This window comes from Chlorocebus sabaeus, chromosome 27 (genome assembly GCF_047675955.1).
Source record: "Chlorocebus sabaeus isolate Y175 chromosome 27, mChlSab1.0.hap1, whole genome shotgun sequence".
Classification (NCBI taxonomy): domain Eukaryota; kingdom Metazoa; phylum Chordata; class Mammalia; order Primates; family Cercopithecidae; genus Chlorocebus; species Chlorocebus sabaeus.
The window spans coordinates 13,439,736-13,461,954 of NC_132930.1; the positions used below are offsets into that span (position 1 = coordinate 13,439,736).

At 40.1% G+C, this 22,219-nt stretch overlaps 1 protein-coding gene across 1 annotated transcript in view; it reads right to left on the reverse strand.

Annotated features, from left to right (window-relative positions):
- The window catches only part of NWD2 (NACHT and WD repeat domain containing 2), a 214,143-nt gene that overhangs the window by 117,658 nt on the left and 74,266 nt on the right, over positions 1–22,219 (reverse strand). The window contains exon 2 of the mRNA XM_008017665.3: positions 18,156–18,244. Coding sequence (XP_008015856.2) covers positions 18,156–18,244 — 89 coding nt within the window. The remainder of the gene's footprint in view (positions 1–18,155; positions 18,245–22,219) is intronic.

Below are 22,219 nucleotides of genomic sequence, written 5' to 3' on the forward strand. Positions count from 1 at the left end.
AAATGTACAGAATAGGCAAATCCATAGAGACAAAAAGCAGATTAGTGGTTGCCTAGGGCTAGTGAGGAGGAGAATGGGGTGTCTGAGGAGTCATAAAGGGCACAGAGTTTCTTCTTGGGGTTATGAAAATGTTCTAAAATAGATTTTCCTGACTATTACACTGCTGTGAATGTTCTAAAAGCCACTGAATCATACACTTCAAGTGGGTGAATTTTACATGTGAATTATATCTCAATAAAGCTATTTTAAAAGTAATACCATACACATCTATTTGCATTGCAAATACAAAGAACTAACTACATGTGAACCAAACGATGAGGGTAAAAATGTCATAACAGCACTTTCATTATCTATTTTCCATTATTTCAAAAGCCAAAGTATCATATCATTTGTTTGCCACTGATGGAAGTCTTTTGTAATAGTTTTGCATCTGTTATTTCCTTTTAGTTTGGCCACCAGTACTGCCCTCATCCAGGCCTTCATAGCTCCATGTCTTCTTACCTCAGTAACTTTGTTAAAAAACATTCTCTGGCCTCCAGCTTTTCTCCCTTAAATTGTTCTTTCCCATATGTGTTGATGGGAAGAAAATGATGAAAAAGATAAAAATCAAGCAACCGGGAAGACACTGAGGAAATAAATAAATGAAACAACCAACTCCCGCAATACGAAACACTGTTTTGGGCAGACAGCTATGCCATACATCTGCATGATCAATAACTGGCAAAAAACACTTGGAACATAAAAGTGCTCAACAAGACAAGATTTATTACATACTTTAAAACATTCAGTTTAGCTTTTAGCCTAATGTCCAGGCACTGCAGAGTCTAGAATCTAATTTACTATTTATTGGAATACTAACTTGTTGACAGCACATTTTATGTGTCTTTATTTATTTCATCATTTAAGCATAAAACCTTAGGAAAGTAATTTGATATTACCTTTTTTACTTAAAACCATCTCACTTGTTTTAAAAACTTCTTAGGGAAGCTAATTTATCATGCTTTTTATAATGTGCTAAATTGGTCTAAAAACAAAAAGCCAGCAAATAAAACCCTAACAAATCTTAGCCCTTGAAATCAAACACTGTCATTTAAATATCAAGATTACCTAACAATAAAGCAATCTGTAAAAAACAAATAACCCTAAATTTTTTTTCTCTAAAAGCAGTGAGTCAAATTTGAATTCATAATGGCTTTGCACTATCATTTCTTCATATAGGCTTAGATAACAACTTAAATGCCTCCCAAAATATTTTCTTTCTCAATTTTCCCACACCATAGACTAATAGCTCAATGCAAAATGGAAATACAACTATAGAGATAATATGACTGATTTTTGAAAACAAGTTCAGTACTGAAACGAAGGCTATTCTTCAAAGGTATTACAATGGAAGGCTACATACTTATTCCAATGAGTCTGCCACTGCTCAGGGGACTTCCTCTTTAGGAATCATCTCATTTTGTACACAAAAAAATCTTGTCGCTTTGTACTGGAATTTTGTTGTGATTAAAAATGGTATTTCTCCAGCCTTATTGGCCTTTACATATATAACACATAGATTTTAAAAGATCTGTAGCTCTTTCAAAAAAAAATAAAATATTTTCTTATTAATAAAAGGATTAACATCTGTTACCACTAAAAATATTCAAGAGTACAGATCAGATTCAGAAAGCTTTGAACAGCAAGAAGATTGTTGTATCAAGGACATAGCTTTCTAAGGTCAACACATTGGTGAATATAGCACTCATTATAATTTGTTTTAGTATTTATGTCCCATTTCTAGAATGCTTATCTCACAGAAGGTAGTAAGCAGAGAAGTCTTAAAACTCAGATTAGCGTTGTCAGATACTATTTACCAATGGTAAGTTATGGTTTATACACGTGGTATAAGCCATTCTCTGGGTAGAATGACTTGCCCCATATGCAAATATCTCAAGGAAAATCCCAGGTCCTCATCTTCAATGGCTACATTTCACTAGAACTATTGTGATTACTGAGTTAGGTCACTTGCAATTATTCCCTTGATTATGAGACATATGATGGATATATAGGAGGGCATGATTAAAATAGGCAATTCTGGGAAAAACAGGTCCTCAGTCAAGCCCAGAAAGGACTGACTGGCCTCTGGTGTCATACACGATCACCAGAAAGAAAGAGACCAACAACATGAGGTTGGATAATGCTTCATCCAAAGCCTTCTGTAGACAACTAACTGTGTAGACCTGATGCCCCGTGTCTTGAGAGATTTAGCCTCTGGACATTCCTAATATAACATGAGAGTAAGGAAGAACTGAATCGTTGACCATGAACCAAGGCAGGACCTCTAACTATCAAGGCTTAATGAACATGGAGAAAGAGAGAAGGGACCAGGAGTTTTGAGAGGCAGAGAAGAACTGGCAAGATGGAAGTTGTGTGTCTGTGGTAAGTTGGAAAAATTTGCTGCATAAAGGAACTTGAACCAGGCTGCCAGTGGGGACCAGCTTCCTTCAGTGGCAGGGCACCTGATCACAAACCGTATGCCTTTGTCAGTCTGTTCTGTGTTGCTATAAAGGAATACCTGAGATTGGGAAGTTTATAAAGAAAAGAGGCTTATTTGGCTCATGATTCTACAAGGCTGTATAAGCATGGCACCAGCATCTGCTTTGCTTCTGGTGGGGCATCAGGAAGCTTTTACTCATGGTGGAAGGCAAGAGGAAGCAAGTGAGTCACATATGAGAGAGGGAGCAAGAGAGAGAAGGGAGGAGGTGTCAGCCTCTTTAAATAACCAGATCTCCTGGTAACTAATAGAGTGAAAACTCACTCATTACCATGGTGAGGGCACCAATGCCATTCATGAAGGATTCACCTCTGTGACTCAAACACTTCTCACCAGGCCCCATCCCCAACACTGAGGATCACATTTCAACATGAGATTTGGAGGGGATAAACATCCAAACCATATCAGTGCCTGAGTGAAAAACCCAGAGTTAGCTCTATTCCTGTCAGTGGGATTTTGGCAATCACTGTATCTGAGTGTTCTCTGAGTATACATGTACCTGTATTATGACTTCAGCTCCCTAAAATATCTCCCTGCTAAAATTCTTGCTCCCTCTCACCCATTAGCCACACTGCAGGCAGATGGATCCTTTTAAAAATCCAAATCTGATTACCATAGCTAAGATTTCCTGTTACATAGTCAGAAGCTACATAGAGCTACTTATTTACTTCTTAAACTTGCAAAATAGGTAAAACTATTAATATTATTCTGTTTTACAGATGAAAATCTGAGGAATAGAGAAGTTAAGTAACTTGTCCAAAGTCACACAGGAAACAAGTAGTAGAGGTGGAATTGGAACCTGGGTTCTTAATGCTATTTTACACCTTCCCTGCTTAAGCTTCCTATCATCCCAAAGAGTGTCTAGAATCCATGACCTGATCTATGAGCTCCTCTGTGATCAGGTCCCCGCCTAACACTTCAACCTCATTTCATGTCATATTTCCTTTATTGTTTGTGCTCTGGCTATACATATATACTCTCACACACATGTGCATGTACAACATGTATAAGTATATAGCTTATATATTTACACATGCATATATATTTATATCTCTATGCAAATATAGATATAGATTCTTCTCTACTTACAGTGGGGTTACATCCTGATAAACCTATTGTCAGTTGAAAGTACAAGTTGAAAATTCATGTAATACACTTAACCTACTGAACATCATAGCTTAGCCTAGTCTACCTTAAAGGTGCTCAGAACACTTATGTTAGCCTACAGCTGCGAAAAGCATTTAACACAAAGCCTATTTGATCATAAAGTGTTGAGTATCTCATGTAATTCAAAGAATACTGTGTTGAAAGTGAAAAACAGAATGGTTGTACTTGAAGTGCAGTTTCTACTGAATGTGTCTCACTTTGAATGATTGCAAAGTCAAAAAATCACAAGTCAAACCATTGTTTGGTTGAGGACTGTCTGTATAAATTTCCAAAAATGTGAGAATGAAAGAGGCTGTACGGTATAGTGAGGAGGATTGGACACTCAGGCCAAACTACCTTGGTTCAAATTCTGATCCTGCCACTTATTTGCTTCAGGGTCAGAAGCAATTTACTTCTGTATTTCTAAGTTTCCTTACTTAATAAAATGAAGAAGGTAAGATTGATCTCCTAGACTCATGGCAAAGATTGAGCAAGTTAATGTATACACAGCACTTACAGTAAGTGCCTGGCAGGTAGTAATTTCTACATACTGTTGGAATTGTCTCCCAAATTTGCCTGTGAAAGTATGTTCTCTCTGCCTAGAATATTCTTTTAACCTAGCCATCTCCCACTGCCCAACCTTGAGGATTCAGCTTAGACATCAACTCCTCCACAGGCCTTCTTGATGCCTCCAGATGGGCTGAGCTTCTCCCCAACCTTTACACATGCCCAGTGTACCCTGTATTTCCTGGGCTTCAAGTACCACCCTGGTCACTGTTGTTTACAACTGTATGCTCTGTGCGACTGTAAACTCCATGAGGGCAGGCACTCTGTTTTCAATATTATGGTATCATTGCACTCACAACTCTGCCTGGTACAGAGCAGAGGCTCAATAAATGTCTGAATAATAAATGAAGCTCAGGGGAAAAAGTACCTTAATCTGCCCCTGGGGCTCTGGGGTAGATGTCAATGAGGAGGTAACACATGTATCTGGACTTGAAGGACAGGTACATGGGACACTGTCCTTCAGAGAGGTTAGGTGGGCCTGTTGATGCACAGAACAGTTCTGCAAAGACAGAAATGTGACATGGTCTGCCCATGTAGAATTGGTAATGTCACAGCATCATAAATGTGGAGACTTAAAAGAAAACTTAAAGATCTGGTAGAAGAAATACTTATAGATAAGAATACTGAAGTATGTTACTTTTTCAAGGGACTATATCTAATTATTGACAAAGGGGACCTCTTAAATGAGTGCTCTTTTTATTTTATGAAGACTTATCAAAAGGTTTCCCTCTCTCCTATAATAAAATATGAGGCTGGAAAGAAATAGGCCATTATCTTCAGTGAAAAAAACAAAACAAAAACAAAAACAGAAATTCAAATACCACTTTTTCTAACTTACCAGTGGGAGCTAAATAATAGGTACACGTGGATATAGACTGTGGAATAACAGACACCAGAGACAGAATGGTAGGATGGTGGGAGGGTAAGAGGCGGTGAGAAATGAGAAATTACTTAATGAGTACAATATATACTATTAGGGTGATGGCTATGCTAAAAGCTCAGACTTTACCACTACTCAATATATCCATGCATTAAAACCATACTTGTACCCCTACATTTATACCAAGAAAGAAAAAGAAGTAACTGCCACGTGCTCGGAATTTGAGAAAGGTCTCATGGTGACTATACTCAATGGGGACACGTAGTCCCCTGCAAATGGACAACACTCTCTCATTCTATTTATTACCAGATTAATCCCCTTGGGTAATTTTCAGTGTTGGTGTAATCACACAGCCACCATTTAGCAGAAATAAATGCTCAGCAAAGTTTAGCTGCTCCAGTAAATTCTAGAGCCTCCCACAATGTCATTGCTGTATACTTAGGAGAAGCATTAGGTAGAAGATTGCCTATGAGTACAAAGTAAAGGAAGAACAATAATACTGCCTTGAGAAGTCTGGCATGAGAATACCAGAAGAGCCATTCCAGGCAGCAGAAATTGTGAGTTGACATTTACAATTAAATTGGGGCAATGAAAGTCAACCACGACATAACGCTTTCCTTTCACCTCTTTGTCTCCCTTCCCCATCTTTATAAGCTGCCTCACTCACATGGATGGGAGAAGGATGATGTAACATGCTTATAATACTTCTGGGAATGTCAACTTGGTAAGGTTGGTCCAGGTTTTGATGGACATGACTGAAATGTGAAGAGACCTAAACAGGTTGGAGCACTGGCCCTGTGAAATGATGTGTGATTCAACAAAGAGACATGCATTTCAAAATTTCACTGCCAGAAGCAGCATCCATTTGATTAGTAGAAAATGGAAAAGGGATGATTAGTTACTTGACAATGTGGAGAAAAGACCAAGGGTAGCACAACAAATCCTGTCAACTATAAAAGCCAGTTACATATTTTGGTAACTTGTGGAGCAAGATGCATTTTGAGATTCTCAGGCAGGAAGACAGCTGAGAGACAGAGGCAAAAAAAACAAAAACACATGTCCAGAGAAGGAGATTGGGCTCAACAGAATAGTTGAGCTGTAGTGAGGGAAGAAACGTTGGAAGAAAGGTGTTACAACTGACAACAGACTTGCAGTGTGACAGTAAGTGATTGTCCAATTCAGAAATTATTAGTAAGGCCAAGCTAATATAAGACCCACAAAATTTAACTTAACATACAATTTTGATGTGTTGGTTAAGTTAAAGATTTCTAGTTTCTTTATTTGTCTAAAACTAGTTGGCGATTTGTGCCCAATTCTTCATCCTCTGGTTAGCAGGATAAAGTAAACTTTTAGTTCTATTCCATTTAAACCAGAGTTCAAACTGTTGTTTTCAAGGAACTTTATTTTGTGCTCATTTGCTCTTGGATCAAGATACAGAGCCTCTCAAAAAAGCTTGGTTTCCTCATTGCTTTGCTTCTTTTCCCTAAGAAGACATCTGAGCAACCTCATATCCTAAGGGGAAAAATGAAGCTCTTGGGCCCAGCCCCCAGTGATGCGTATTGGCAGTCATGGCTGGGTTTGGGGCACTGCCAATTACATGATCACACACAATTTATTTGTAAGGTAAAAATCCTGACTCTGACATGTAAAAAATGTGAAAATCTGTGCATCTTACAATCAACGAATCTGGTAAATACCATTCAAGGAATATTGTTTGAACAGCTGTGTATAGTTTGGACCAGAGCACATAAACACCACAGGTAGATAAAGATCAGAAAAAGATTTCCATAGGCATTCCGCTATTAAGAAACAAAAGCTTATGCAAAGACAGAGATTTTCAAAATGGAAAGAAAAGGCAAGCTTCGAAGAAACACTGTGGCAGATGAGTCAACTGGAACAGTGGCAGCTTGGATCTAGTTTTAAAGGATGAAAGAATGGACTAAGCCAAGAGTTGAAAGTCTTGAAGACAAGGAAGTAGTAGCACTTGAGAATTCAGAAAGGGAAAAGGAGGATGAGTTCTGCTTTAAACATATTAACATTAAAAAAAAAAAAAAAAGTCGGAGAATTATCCTCACACAACTATGGAGAGGAGAGAGCTGGAGATGTTGATGCTAAGATTACTCATGTACAGGAGGCAGCTTAAGGAGAAGGTTATACTCTCTTTGGGGGTTTAGGGAGGAAGAAAATCAGGTGCACCGGCATGGACCTGTGCTGCCCAAGGAGACATGGAGGGATGGAACCTCAGCAATGAAGAGGTGACAAACCCCAGACCAAAGGGGCTGCAGGAGACACCTCTGCCCAGGATAAGCATCCACCCCTTTGGTGCCTTCAGGTGGCATCCCATTGTTATCCTGAGGCAGAAAGTAGGTGTGGGCAAAATCTTCCCGCTAGGGTGAGCTGCAAGTTTCTCACACTTCCTTAAACACCAAGGAAGCTGACACTTGCCTCTCAGAGTGAAGGAAAAGGGCTGGGACCAGCACAAAGGGGAGTTCCCACTCTGAGACCACGTTGTCACGCTTAATTGCAAAGGCGTATTTGGACAATTTGTTTCTAAAGCTACATTTTACAAAAGGTAACATATGACACCCTCTAAAGATGAGGACTGTTAATTTAAAATTTGGAAATAAAAGGGGTTAGAGTTTCCATCATGTGCCTCTCTTGATTTCAAATCAAGTTTCAAGATTAATACAGCAGGCAAATGCATCACTGACCATAGGTTTTAGTCTGTTGCCTCATGTATAATAGTCACTTAGTCCTGGCTCTACAGCAGTTTTGGCGGCATTAAGTATTTGTTTTAGTTTATATACCCCTTATTAACACAATGCCCCAACATGGTGAGATAAAAGAAAAAGTTATTCATTTGACAGGTGGAAATTTTATTTTCTTTTTTTGAAATGGAGTTTCACTCTTTTGTCCAGGCTGGAGTGCAGTGGTGCGATCTTGGCTCACTGCAACCTCTGCCCTTCCGGTTTCAAGCGATTCTCCTGCCTCAGCCTCCCTAGTAGCTGGGATTGCAGGTGCCCGCCACCACGCCCAGCTAAGTTTTGTATTTTTAGTAGAGATGGGGTTTCACCATGTTGGCCAGGCTGGTCTTGAACTCCTGACCTCGTGATCCACCTACCTCTGCCTCCCAGAGTGTTAGGATTACAGGCGTGAGCCACCGCGCTCGGCCAAATTCATTTTCTTAATCATTTTCTGGATTTTTAATATTTTTTTTTACACATACAAATGAATTTCCATTCACACTGTGGCTCCTCTAGTTAAGACCTCCAGCTGGAGGCTCTCAGCTAGACTTCTGTCACCATTATCCCATCAGGATGATCCCACCCAGACAGACCCCACTACCATCTAGAGCTCTGCTGTCCAGCCTGGGAGTCACTGGCCACATGCAGCTGGTCAAGCACCTGAAATGTGGCCAGTCCAAATTGCAATGTGCTCTGAGTGTAAAACATACTGAATTTTAAAAACTCAGGTTAAAAACAAGAATGTAAAATGCCTCATTAATAATTTTCATATTGACCATGTGTTAAAATGATGTTTTAGATATCTTAAAATATTAAATGTAAAATATTAAAATTTTAAAAACCATGTTGGAGAAAGAATAACAAAGACTAAGAAAAACCAGAAAGAATAATGAAAATATGAAATATTTGGAAATGACCTTCACAAAATAAGCTCATTTGAAAAAAAGATGACTATATTCTCCTTAGAGCTAAAAAAAGACTTGAGTATAAGCAGGAAAAAAAATAAAAAAAATTTGGCAAAAAAAGTTTACGTTTCATTTTACTTTTTAGAACATGGCGAGGAGAAAATCTAACGTTACCTATGTGGCTTGCATCTGTGACTCACATTATGCTTCTTTTACAAAGTGCTGGTATGGACTCTCAGCTTCTGGGTCTTAGTCATTTAATCAGTAAATTGAAATTGATCAACCACCATTCATTATAGATCTAGTATGAGCCATGTACTATAACAAAGCAGCCCCCAAAACTTTTTGGCACCAGGGACCAGTTTTGTGGAAGACAATTTTTCCACAGACAGAGGGGTGAGGCAGGGGCATGGTTTGGGGATGAAACTGTTTCACCTCAGATCATCAGGCATTTGGTTCTCATAAGGAGTCCACAGCCTAGATCCCTTGTATGCACAGTTCACAGCAGGGTTCGTGTTCCTATGAGAATCTAACACCACCACTGATCTGACAGGAGGTGGAGCTTAGGCGCTAATGCTGGTTCACTGCTCACCTCACGCCCTGCGGCTCAGTGTCTAGCAGGCCACGGTCCAGGAGTTGGGGACCTCTATTATAACAGATTCTGGTAATATCAAGACATAAATAATGTGATTGCTAACTTCTAAGAGCACCCAGTTCATGGGGGAGGAACATTTAAAATTAATTAATTAAAACAAATATGACAAGCTGGTAAAGATTAGAAATAAAGTACTCTGGAATCTCATAGAAGGACTTCACTATATTTTAATGAATGAGGAGAAATTTTCATTTGTCTGGGAGGCAATTTAGGCCCCTGCCCCCTACCCCCTAGTCAGAGGGCACAGTGGGTGAGAAAATTCAGGGGGGAAAGGAAACACATCTGGTGAACCAAATGTAGTTTGCAAAGGCTAGAACAGGCTGCCTGTGGGAACGAGACACAGATAAGACCTCGAGAGTACACAGAGGTAAAAAAGAACTTGCACACTGCGCCAAGAAGCATAGACTGTATCTTGTGGACAAGGGTCAGATTGGTGTTTAAAAATACCACTGTAGCAACAATGTGGAGGATGGACCAGATGGGTAAAGTAAATTAAGAGTTTGGTATTAAGGAGGAGAAGGCAGAGATGAAGGAAATGGGAACAGTCAGGGTACCCATGGCAACAGTCAAGGTAACAATAATACAGATCTGAACAAAAGAAACAGATTGGAGAAGTATTTAGGGAGGTAGAATTGGCAGATCTTTGGGATTTAATGGATGTCAGAGGTAAAGAAAAATGAGGTTTATGAACTTCGTGACTAAGACGAACGTAAAATACCAGATGCCCACTAATGAAGGTGTCTATCAGAAGGTATTCTTAAAGAGTGACATAAAGTTCAGGGGCTGGACACAGATGGAAATTTCTTTTGAAATGGAAGTGTCCTAAGTATTCAGATCAGCTAAACACCCCCTTTAGAGGTCCCTGCCCTAAGTGGATTCAATCTTGGCTCACTGTACCAGCGGCCCACATGGGACAGATTTATGAGTTCAGAGAGTAGAGGGGGAGATTATTTAGAAATCAGAAAAGATGTCTTGGGAAATCTAGGCCTTCAGTTAGATTGTGAAGGACAGGGTGTGGGGTGGCTAGGGGTGAAGAAAGGGTATGTCTGATAGGAAGCAAGCATTGAAATAGATATAGTGACTAGAATGTGAGAGTTAGGAATGAGCAATCAGGAAGATGTGCTCCAAGCACAGGCTGAGGATGGACTGGCATGGATTATTTATGTGGGGAAGAGTAGAAAATGAAGCTGGAGTTACATTAAAGAGAGATCTTATAGGCAGCAGGAAGCCATTAAAAACTTTTAAGCAAAGAAACTGACAATATGGCATTTGTTGAATGCCTTGAGGTGGCCTTATATGGGTTAAATCTGTTTGGTGTTCTATAACCTTGTACTTGAATACTGGTCTTTCTATAGGTTTGGGAAGTTCTGTTATTATCCCTTTGAATACACTTTCTACCCCACTCTCCTCTTTGAGGCCAATAATTCTTAAAGTTGCCCTTTTGAGGCTATTTTCTAGATCTCATAGGCATGCTTCATTCTTTATTATTTTTTCTCCTCTGTATCAATTTTCAAATAGCCTGTCTTCAAGTTCACTAATTCTTTCTTCTGCTTGATCAATTCTGCTGGTAAGAGACTGATACATTATTCAGTATGTCAATTGCACTTTTCAACTCCAGAATTTCTGCTTGATTCTTTTTAATTATATCAAATTACTTGTTAAGTTTATCTGATAGGATTTCATATTCCTTTTCTGTGTTATCTTGAACTTCTTTAAGTTTCCCCAAAATGGCTATTTTTAATTCTCGGTCTGAAAGTTCACAACATCCCTGTCTCTCCAGGATTGGTCCTTGGTGCCTTACTGAACTCATTTGGGGAGATCATGTTTTCCTGGATGGTCTTGATATTTGTTGGTGTCTGGGTATTTAAGAGTTAGGAATTTATTGCAGTCTTCACAGTCTGAGCTTGTTAGTACCTGTTGTTCTTGGGAAGGTTTTTTCAGGTATTCAAAGGGACTTGGGTTTGTGAGCTAGGTTTTTGGTCACTGTAGCTGTATCTGTATTAGGGAGTACTCCAAGCCCAGTAACATGTGGCTCTTCTGCCTTGGTGGTCTTGGATAAGATCTAGAAGAATTCTCTGGATTACCAGGCAGAGACTCTTGTTATCTTCCCTTACTTTCTCTCAAACAGAGTCCCTCTCTCTGAGCTGAGCTTCCTGGAGCTGGGGGAGGGGTGACACAGGCATCCTTGTGACCACCACCACTGGTACTATGCTAGGTTAGACGTGAAGCCATCACAGCCATGAGTCCCATCAAGGCCCTTGGTAACCACTGCCTAGCTATTGCCTATGTTCACCCAAGGATCTAGGGCTCTACAGTCAGCAGGTGGTGATGACAGCTAGGCTTGTGTCCTTCCCTTTAGGGCAGCAAGTTGTCCTCAGCCCTGGCAGGTTCAGAGATGCCCTTCATGAGCCAGGGCCTAGAGTTGGAAACCTTAGAAATCTACCTGATCCTCTATTCTACTGTGGCTGAGCTGGTCCCTAAGCCACATGACAAAGTCCCTCCCACTCTTCCCTCCCTTTTCCATGAGCAGAGGAATCTTTTCCCATGGCCACCACTACCCCAAGCTCACAGCAAGTACTGCCTGGCTACTGCCAAGATTCACTTGAGGTCCAAGGGCTCCTCAGTCAGCTTGTAGTGAATGCTGCCAGGTCTGGGACTCTCCCTTCAGCGCAATGGGCTCCCCGCTATCCCAGGGCAGGTCCAGAAATATCATCTGAGAGCCAAGGCCTGGAATTGGGAACCCCAAGAGCCCGCTTGGTGCTCTACCCTACTCTACTGTGGCCGAGCTAGTACCTAAACTGCCAGATAAATTTCCCTTTATTCTTCCTTCTCCTTTTCTAAAGCAGGAATCTCTCCCTATAGCCACCACAGCTGGGAATGTGCTGGGTCATGTCTGTGACCAGCACTTCTATGAATGTCACCCAAGACCCATGGTGAGTAATGCCTGGGTATTACTGCTGATTACTCAGAGCCCAGGATTGGTCCTTGGCGCCTTACTGCACTCATCTGGGGAGATCACGGCTCTTTAGTCAGCAAGCGATGAGTCCTGCCAGGACTGGGTCCTTTTATTTTTTAAGGCAGCAGGTTGCCTTCTGGCCTAGGGTATGTATAAAAATGTCATCTGGGAGTTAGGGCCTGAAATGGGGGACTCAGGACTCTGCCCAGTGCCTTATCCCACTGTGGCTAAGCTGGTGTCTAAGTTGTCAAAGTCTTCTCTACTCTTTCCTTTCCATTTCTCAAGTGGAAGGAAGGAGTGTCTCTCCCAGAGCCGTGAGCTGCACTGCCTGGGGTTGGGGGAGGGGTAGTGCAAGCACTCCCTTGGCCATCCCAGCTGGTATCTTGTTAGTTTGCATGCACCCCAAGTCCACTGGTTCCAAGTCCAGCCCAGCACCAGGGCTTGCCTAGGAGTTGGAGTCCTTGTGGCCTAGACTGCCTTTCAAGTTCATTGAGAACCCCAGAACACTTTAGCCCACGGTGGCACAGCTTGCCGAAACTCAGTTTCTGATAGCTGGAAGGGGTGATTCCCCTCTGACTACGCCTGGTCTCAATGGGCCTCAGTGGGCACTGACTGATTTCTGCCCAGTGGTGCTTTCTGCTGTGACAGGGGCAGTAAATTCCAATGCAAACTCCCACAATCACTGTACTTTCCCTTCACCAAGCACACAGATTCTTTCTCTGCACCAAGTGGCTGCTACTGGGGGTTGGGGGAGGGATGGCACTCGAAATTCAAGACTGTCTTTCCTCCTCTCTTCAGTTCCTCTTCCAGTGATATGAAGTTAAAACCAGGTATGGGATCACTTATCTGATTTTTGGTTCTTACGCTATTTCGTGTGGATAACTGTTTAGTTTGGGGTTCCTCCATGAGGGAGGACAATCAGTGGAAGCTTCTATTTGGTAGCTTGCTCCACGGTGCTTCATTGACACAGTATGACATTTACATAGGATGACTCTGGTGGTATTGTATAGAAAAACTCAAGTAGGGTGACGGTGTAAGGCAGTTCTGCTGAACACACTTTTACTAAAACCCCACTAAACGCCAAACTCTGTTCCAGGCCTGGGGACTTAAAAACAAACAAGAACCAGTCTCTTCCTCAAGGACTTGCAATCTACTAGGGGTAAGTAGGAAAATAAACCAATTAGGATGCTTTTTGTTCATCCCATTTTTGAAGCAGTGAGGGTTAGACAAGGACCTCAGCAGTGGGGATGGACAAGAGTTCTGAAAGAAGGAGTGGATGATATCTCTGAGTATAATCACAAGCTCCTTATTTATTGGCATTTGCAACTACCTGCTTTCTCCCCAGTCTGTCTTTACTTTTTTCCAATTAATCCTCCTTGTTCTTATTTTCTATCCTCTTCTCTGTAGCTGGAGGCCCTTAATAAATACCTGCAAATCAAATAACATATTATTTAAATGCCATGTCTTTTCCTGATGCCCTGGGTGTTCTTTGCTAAGTGGGCTTGATGTTCTTTCCACTGAACTGTTTCCATCTCTGAACAATCAACCTATATATGTATATATCACATATAGAATTAATTGAAGTTTACATAATCGGAGTCTAGTGTATTTTCATGAAATATCTTCGTTGAAATGAAAAAAAAATAGGAAAACAGTACAAAATAGCCTGCTAAACAGGCACATAGATAAAAGGTATACGGACTTGCTTATAATGCATATTAATTTAGTTGACATTCTATTAATTTCTATTCTATTCATAGTCTATTAATTTAATTGAATAAAGATTTAACTAAATGGATTATTATCTGCAGCTATTTGGCCATTGGGATAAGTTGAATAAGACAATTCCAGGCCTGAGAACTTTTGGCACTTATAGGCAGGTGATGAAAAGTTTACTTAACCAGATGATGTTTCATTATCTACACTGCTTACTTTGGTTCTTCCTGTTTGCACTATTTTCCTGCTTTGACCATTCCTTTGTACTGTATTCTATTCATAGAACCTGAGTAAACCTCTTCATGGTAAGTCATATCACCTCACTCTTTCCCTTTCAACTCAATAAAAATTCTAAGTTCTTAATCTTGGCCCATGAAGTCTCATATAATCTTACTTTCATGCCATCTGTAATTATTTCCTTCACTCACACTTGGCTTCTTTACTGTTCCTTTTTTTTTTTTTTTTTAGACAAGGTCTCACTCTGTTGTCCAGACTGGAATATAGTAGTGTGATTGTTCCTAGAATATTCTAAACACACTTCCACCTCAGACCCTTTCCCTTGTTCCCTATGCCTGGATTCCTCCCCACAACTCCAGACATCTGCATGACCTGCTCTGTAACTTTCTGCAGATTTCTGCTCAAATATTGCCTTATCACCGAGTCTTTCTCTGACTACCTGGCATTCCCTAACCCTACTTTCTGTGATTTTTAAAATAGAATCATTTATTCAATAAAATGCATTTATTACTCCTGGAGTCTACATTGTCTGCTTCACCCAACAATGTTAGAAGTTCCTCAGAAGAGGGTCTGGTTAGTTTGCTCCTTTATTCCCAGCACTTAGAATGTTGGTTGCCATATGGTCAGCACTCAACAAATACTTCTTGAATGAATTGGATGGATTATCGGGAGTTATGCATCGAATTTCAGAGAAGCAAAGAGGAGGGTACATGGCCTATCTTGGGAGGTGTGGGAGGGATCAGAGAAGGCTTTCTTTCACAAGTTATATCTGGGCTGGGTCTTCATTCATTCATTTTTTTTCACATAAGCATTCATTCAACAAATTCTCATAGCACTTTCCAAAGTGCCAGGGACTATAGAACCAGGAATGCAGCTGTTTTGAAATTCCATAAAAACAGACAAGCCTCTGTTTTTATGGAACTTATAATCTACTGGGAGAAAGACAATAAGCAGGCTAATACATAAACAAACAAGAAAAAGTATCTGATACTGGCACATGCTATGCAAAGAACTAAAACAGTATGATGCAAAAGAGAGGTGGTTACTTTAGACTGGGTCACTAGAAGAGCATCTCTAGAGGAAAAGAGGCATTCTGGTTTTCGGAATTTTCAGCCATAAAGAAACATGCACATGTATGTTTACTGCAGCACTATTCACAATAGAAAAGACTTGGAACCAACCCAAATGCCCATCAATGATAGACTGGATAAAGAAAATGTGCCACATAAACACCATAGAATACTATGCAGCCATAAAAAAGGATGAGTTCATGTCCTTTGCAGCGACATGGATGAAGCTGGAAACCATCATTCTCAGCAAACTATCGCAAGGACAGAAGACCAAACACTGCATGTTCTCACTCATAAGTGGGAGTTGAACAATGAGAACACATGGACACAGGGATGGGAACATCACATACTGGGGCCTGATTGAGGGTGGGGGACTAGGGGAGTATAGCATTAGGAGAAATACCTAATGTAGATGACGGGTTGATGGGTGCAGCAAATCACCATGGTACATGTATACCTACGTAACAAACCTGCATGTTCGGCACATGTATTCCAGAACTTAAAGTATAATAATAATTAAAAAAGAAAAGCATCTCTAGGAGTGACATTTTGGTGGAGACCCAAGGGACAATAAGAAAGCTGCTGTGTGAAGATAAACGGAGTGAGTATTCCCGCAAGAAAGAACAGCCAGAGTAAAACTCTCAACTATGAACGGGCTTAAGGTGTTCAGGGATCCAAAAGAGTCCCACAGGGCTGTGGGTCAGTGAGAAAGGGGGCACAACATGGGCTCAGATAGGAACAGTCAGAAGAATGAGTAGAATCCAGGAGGTGAAGCAGGGGAAGAACCAGACTGAAAAGCATTGTAGTTGAAGAGAATGGCATGAGCAAAAGCAAGCAAGCATGAAGTAGATTGATATGTTTGAGTAAATCTAGGAAACCATATGTTCTGGGTTCAGTGCACAATCAAAGATGGAATTGGGGATACTGTGGGGGTACACTGGCTGTTCATGAAGCTTCTGGCATCATATTTTTTGTTGCAGTAGAGAGAAGAGAACTGTCTCTCTAAAAAGTATATCCTCAGGGAGTGATATAATTAACCCACTATAAAAGACTATACTTAAAAGGTATATTCTTAGAAGACTCAGATATTATGTATGTGAACTCCTGCTAAGCCTAGAGCTTGGAAGCAAATGTAACCTTGCATATTTTATTTTATTCTAAACACAACCTCAGACATGTAAGCTGTTGCCATTCCTATTTTAGACACTGAACTGAAGGATGGGCAGGTTCAGTCACTCCCAGTACCTGCAGAGAGCTGGGGCTCAATTCTACGTCTCCCCTGACCACTGCGGTCTACTCTGCAGTCTAACATCTCCTCAGCTGATTCAGTGCACCTGCCTAGAGTAATCCTGTCAATTTATTCTATGGGCCTCGCCTAGTACAGTTTTCCTTTGCCTGTATCTATCTTCTGTGCCTACCTCTAGTTCAGAAAGTATACTTTTTTTCTCTTTCTCCTTCAGCTAATCCTAGTCAATACCATGGTTTATAGAAGCTGTTCTATAGCTCGCTGACTTCCTCTGTTGACAAAAATGATGCAAAGACAAACTTAAAAATGGGATTATATGCTTGGACACACTTCTTCCTCTATGGTAACTGAGTCCCCAAGGAGTGTCTAAGTTTTGGGATTCTTGACAGATTGGAAGTTCTATAACAATTGGGACCCTGTTATCAGTAAAACCAGATTCCTCAGAGAAGGTAGTGCTGAATTCATGACAAAGGAATTTAATTTAGGTTCACAATTTATCAAGTAAATGGTGACTTATGAGTGACAATTCAATGTGCGTGTCATCATGGCCTGGTGGTGACTGACATTACGCATTGAGATTGAAGCCATTTCGAGACTGTTACTTTATGCATCATATTAGAAGGCATCAGGAGTATACCAAGATAAAACATTTATCTGGGAGGAAACAGACAAACAGTGAAATGTTCTTCCACTAACTATGGTGCATTTTGCACTTCTGCACCACAAACCTCTATTACATATTCATCACTTGACAATGTGACTGTGTAGTTTAGATAGCACTGGAGAGTTAGGATTTCCATCATAAATTAGGCTGAAAAATTCTGACTAAATAATGTTATCTGTTGCAGGAGCCATTTTTTTCCAACATTTGGATGCTCAAGATACATCCAATGTTGTCAAGCACTTTACCTTCAGATGGCAAAATCAGAGGTATATTAAAATATCAGGATGTTCATGAACATTAGCAATGACGTGTGCCATTACTGTCTCTTGAAAGCTGATATAATTTTTTGGGGGGAGTAAATGGTGTAGCTCTGAAATGATTAGGAAAAAGGATGTTCTACAATGTGAACAAAAAGTTAAAGGCAAGATAGAAGGCAAGGCCAGGCCAGGCTGATGAAAGGAAATAAGTTTGAAAAAAGTTGGTCCCCATTTTTAAGTGCAAAATATTTCTAGAAACCATAGCTTAAACTCAGGTGCTCAGCAACCTTCATCTCTTTGATAATAGTGAAGACTGTCAAAAAAGCAAATAAATATGGTTGAAAGAAAAAGATGAACCCATACCAGGAAAGGTCCAAGAAGCACAGCATAAAAGAACTAAACATCAAAAATGACTAAATACTTTCCATTTGTCAGTGTTTCTTTTTACCCATGCTTGAAGAAATAATTTTTTTCAGGGCCTAAAACTTGTCTTTTACAACACTCAAGTTGTGACAAGAAACAAACACTAGTTATTTAACTGGACATAATTGTGAATGAAATTAACACGAGAATTACCTGAAATTCCAATCCATAGTTTTCTCTGCAGAATTCTCTCAGTTTAGGATATACATTTTCTCTTAGTGCCTGTCTTTCTGCTCCCGTATCTGTAGTAGAAAGACAAACACACAGCAAGTGAGTATGTCCACATATGTTTCTGGCAAAAAAATGAAAACCTAAAAATAAATGCTAACAGTAATATAATCAAGTTGAGGTGCTGGGTTGTGAAATAACAGGGTATTTGTCTCTTGGTATAGACCTGCCCCCTAATTCCACAGAGATCCATCCATCAGGCATGCACGAGCAGTGGCAGGGCTGAAAATTCACAGTTGATTCTTTATGCCCACATAGACCTTCACGTTGAGCTCTTAAATAGTTATGACCACAATGTCTTTGGAAGGGGCAGAAGGAAACACAGTAGGGTTATCAGGGTTTTAGCTCCACAAAATATACAAGTTTTAAAACACACGCACACACATACACACGTTGACAAATTTACTTATTGATTTCTGAAAACATCCCAGATGATACCATTGCTACCTAGAGTATTCAAATATATTATGACAGTTTATAAAATTTAGCACAGTATGGAAACAAGCATGAAAACCTATCATAGCAGATCCCACCCACTGTAGATTCAATTGGCCAGTGGTTTAATAAAATAACGTCTCCCACCCTGGGCTTAGGGACTTACCATTATATCGGAGATAGAAACTATTTTGCACATATCATACTACGTAAACCTTCTGAAATAAAAAACTTTTTATTTAATCTCCTATCATTAATACAAGAAGAAACACAGAACCTGAAACTCGAAGAATCACAAAACATGTATGCATTTAATGTCGAATGTTTTGCACAGCAAGGAATTCCAGAGTCATCTGTGCTGAACAATTCTGCATCAATAATGGCACTGTAAGATTCTAAGAGCAAAGAGGCTATTCCTTGCCCAGCTACCTTCAGTGAAACATGAATATAGTTTTCAAAAATTAGGTTAATGTGTAATCTTATGAAAAGTACCATTTGCTAAAAGTACCTCTATCCCAGTCATAACTATGAAACATCCGCATACCACATTTATAACAAAGATAACAGTTTAAAAGAATTTCCCTGTTATTCTCAGACACATGTGTCCATGAAAATTTAACCATACGCCGTGTTGACCTACTCTATTTTCCTACTGTTCTCAAGCCTATTTTGAGAAGCAAATAACCAATCATGAAGGTCTGAAATGCAGCTGCAGCCTGGCAGAGTGACAGGAACCAGTGTTTACACAGAAATCAAAGATTCAGAGAAATACAAGGTCTTCGGGATTGCCCTGTGATCTAAACAAATAGGGTGTTTTCCAGCCTTAGATTCAATATGGTTCTAAGTTCAAAGAGAAGAAGCAGGACACCCATCGGAGGAGCTGTACATTAAAGCGGGGCCCATGCAGTGCTATGGCACTGACGGAGGCAGTTATATTAAGCTTTCACATAATTTGTATAATCTTGAGATCAGAATGCCCATCCTCCCTCGCTCCATTTTAAGAGCTGAAAATGCTAACTTCACAATAAAGCTGATAATATTCAATAAATCTAAAAGCCCTTAGCAGATTTTCAAAACCGAAATAATGAACAAGCCACTTTAAAAAGAGACAACTATTGCCAGATATAGAAGGTAAAAATATATTCAAAAGGGTTAAGAGATTCTGAAAAATAGTATCTAAATTATACATAAAATAATTATGTAATGATATAAGAAACAGAAATTTATTGTTTCTTAAAAACATGTTAACTCATTTTGAGGTGCTGAGACTTGACTGCACAACTGTAAGGAGGATAGGAGAAATTTAGTACCTAATTTTTTAAAAAATTTCAACTCTTATTTTAGACACAGGAGGCACATGTGCAGGTCTGTTACCTGGGTATACTGCATCCAGGCAGTGAGGACAGTACCTGATGGTTTTTCAACTCACACCCCGCTCCCTTCCTCCCGCCACTAGCTGTCCACAATGTCTATTGTTCTCATGTTTATGCCTATGTGTGTTCAATGTTTAGCTCCCATTTTCAAGTGAGAACAAGCAGTATTTGGTTGTCTGTTCCTGCATTAATTAGTTTAGGAGTATGGCCTCTAGCTGCATCCATGTTGCTGCAAAGGACATTGCATTTTCTTTTTTTTTTGGCTGTGTAGTTTTCCATGGTGTATATGTGCCACATTTTCTTTATTTAATTCACCACTGACGGGCACCTAGGTTGATTCCATGTCTTTGCTATTGTGAACAGTGCGGCAATGAGCATACAAGTGCATGTGTCTTTTTGGTATAATAATCTATTTCTCTTTGGGTACACATCTAGTAATGGGATTTCTGGGTCAAATGGTAGCTCTATTTTAAAGTCTTAGAGACATCTCTGAACTTTTCCACAGTGGCTGAGTTAATTTATAATTCCGCCAATAGTGTATAAGCATTCTCTACTCTCTGCGGCCTTGCCAGCGCCTGTTGTTTTTGAACTTTTTAGTAATAGCCATTCTGACTGGTGTCAGATTGTATCTCATGGTGGTTTTGGTTCGCATTTCTCTCACGATTAGTGGTGATGAGCATTTTTTCATGCTTTTTGACCACTCGCATGTCTTCTTTTAAGAAGTGTTGCCTGTAATCCCAGCACTTTGGGAGGCCGTGACAGGAGGATCACAAGGTCAGGAGATCGAGACCATCCTGGCTAACAAGGTGAAACCCCGTCTCTACTAAAAAATACAAAAAACTAGCCAGGCGAGGTGGCGGGAGCCTGTAGTCCCAGCTACTCGGGAGGCTGAGGCAGGAGAACGGCGTGAACTCGGGGGGCGGAGCTTGCAGTGAGCTGAGATCCAGCTACTGCACTCCAGCCTGGGCTACAGAGCAAGACTCCGTCTCAAAAAACAAACAAACAAACAAACAGTGTCTGCTCATGTCTTTGTCTATTTGTAATGGGGTTATTTGGTTTTTGCTTGATTTAAGTTTCTTACAGATTCTGGATATTCGATCCTTGTTGGATGCATAGTTTGTGAATATTTTCTTCCATTCTGTAGGTTGTCTGTTTACTCTGTTAATAGATTCTTTTGCTATAGCACCTACTTTCTAACATTTAGTGAGTGCTTCCTGCGGTCCAGTAGTGTGCTAAGTACACTTCTATTTGCATTTCCTTAGTCACTGCTGACCACGACCCTATGAAACAGGTAAAACATTATTAACATGTTTTTTAAGCAAGGAAACTAAAGGGCAGAGGGGTTAGAAAACTCGCTCAAGAGCATACGGCCACTAAATTAGAAAACCCAGATTTGAACCCAGAAAGTCATACACCATAGTTTGCTCTAATCAAGGAAATATACAACTGTGAAAAGAATCAGTCTTTACAATGACCGATGGAATAAATGCATGAAATGACTAAGTGATGTTAAAGTCCTAAAGCTTATGAAATAAAAAAAAAATTGTATTATCCTTGATGGATTCTTTTCTTTCTATAATACACCCTCCAAGAGCCAACACATCAATAAGTTCTCTCACTCTACCACTAAACAAATCCTACTTCTGTCCCTTCTGCTACCAGATGCAAGCCATACTCACCTTTCATTCAGATTCCATCTCCCTGTTTTCCTACTTGCCCTGTTTGGTTCATTTTCCATGGAGCAACCAGACTGATTTTTCCAAAATGTCAATCAGATCACATCACTACTTTGTTTAAAAGCCCCATCAGCTCTTTACAGACCTTTGAATGAAATGTACACTCCTTATGATGAATGTTCTCTCTCTCCCCAGGCTCATCTCTTACCACTTTTCCTGTTTATGTCCCTCCAGCAGCACTGGCTTCCACTTGATTCTTGGATTATATTCCCACTCGCAGACCTTCACTTTAGCTATGGTGTCGTCCTGGAATGCTTAGTCCTGTGATCATCTCATGGCACCTCTTGTCATTCAACTGGCAGCTTTAATGCCACCTCCTCAGAGAGGCCTTCTCTGAGCACTCCATCTATAGAAGTCACTGAATCACCTTCTACTTCCTTAATTCTTTGTGGATTACTCATTGTTTATTTGTTTACTATGTGCCTCCCTCACTAAAATTTAAGCC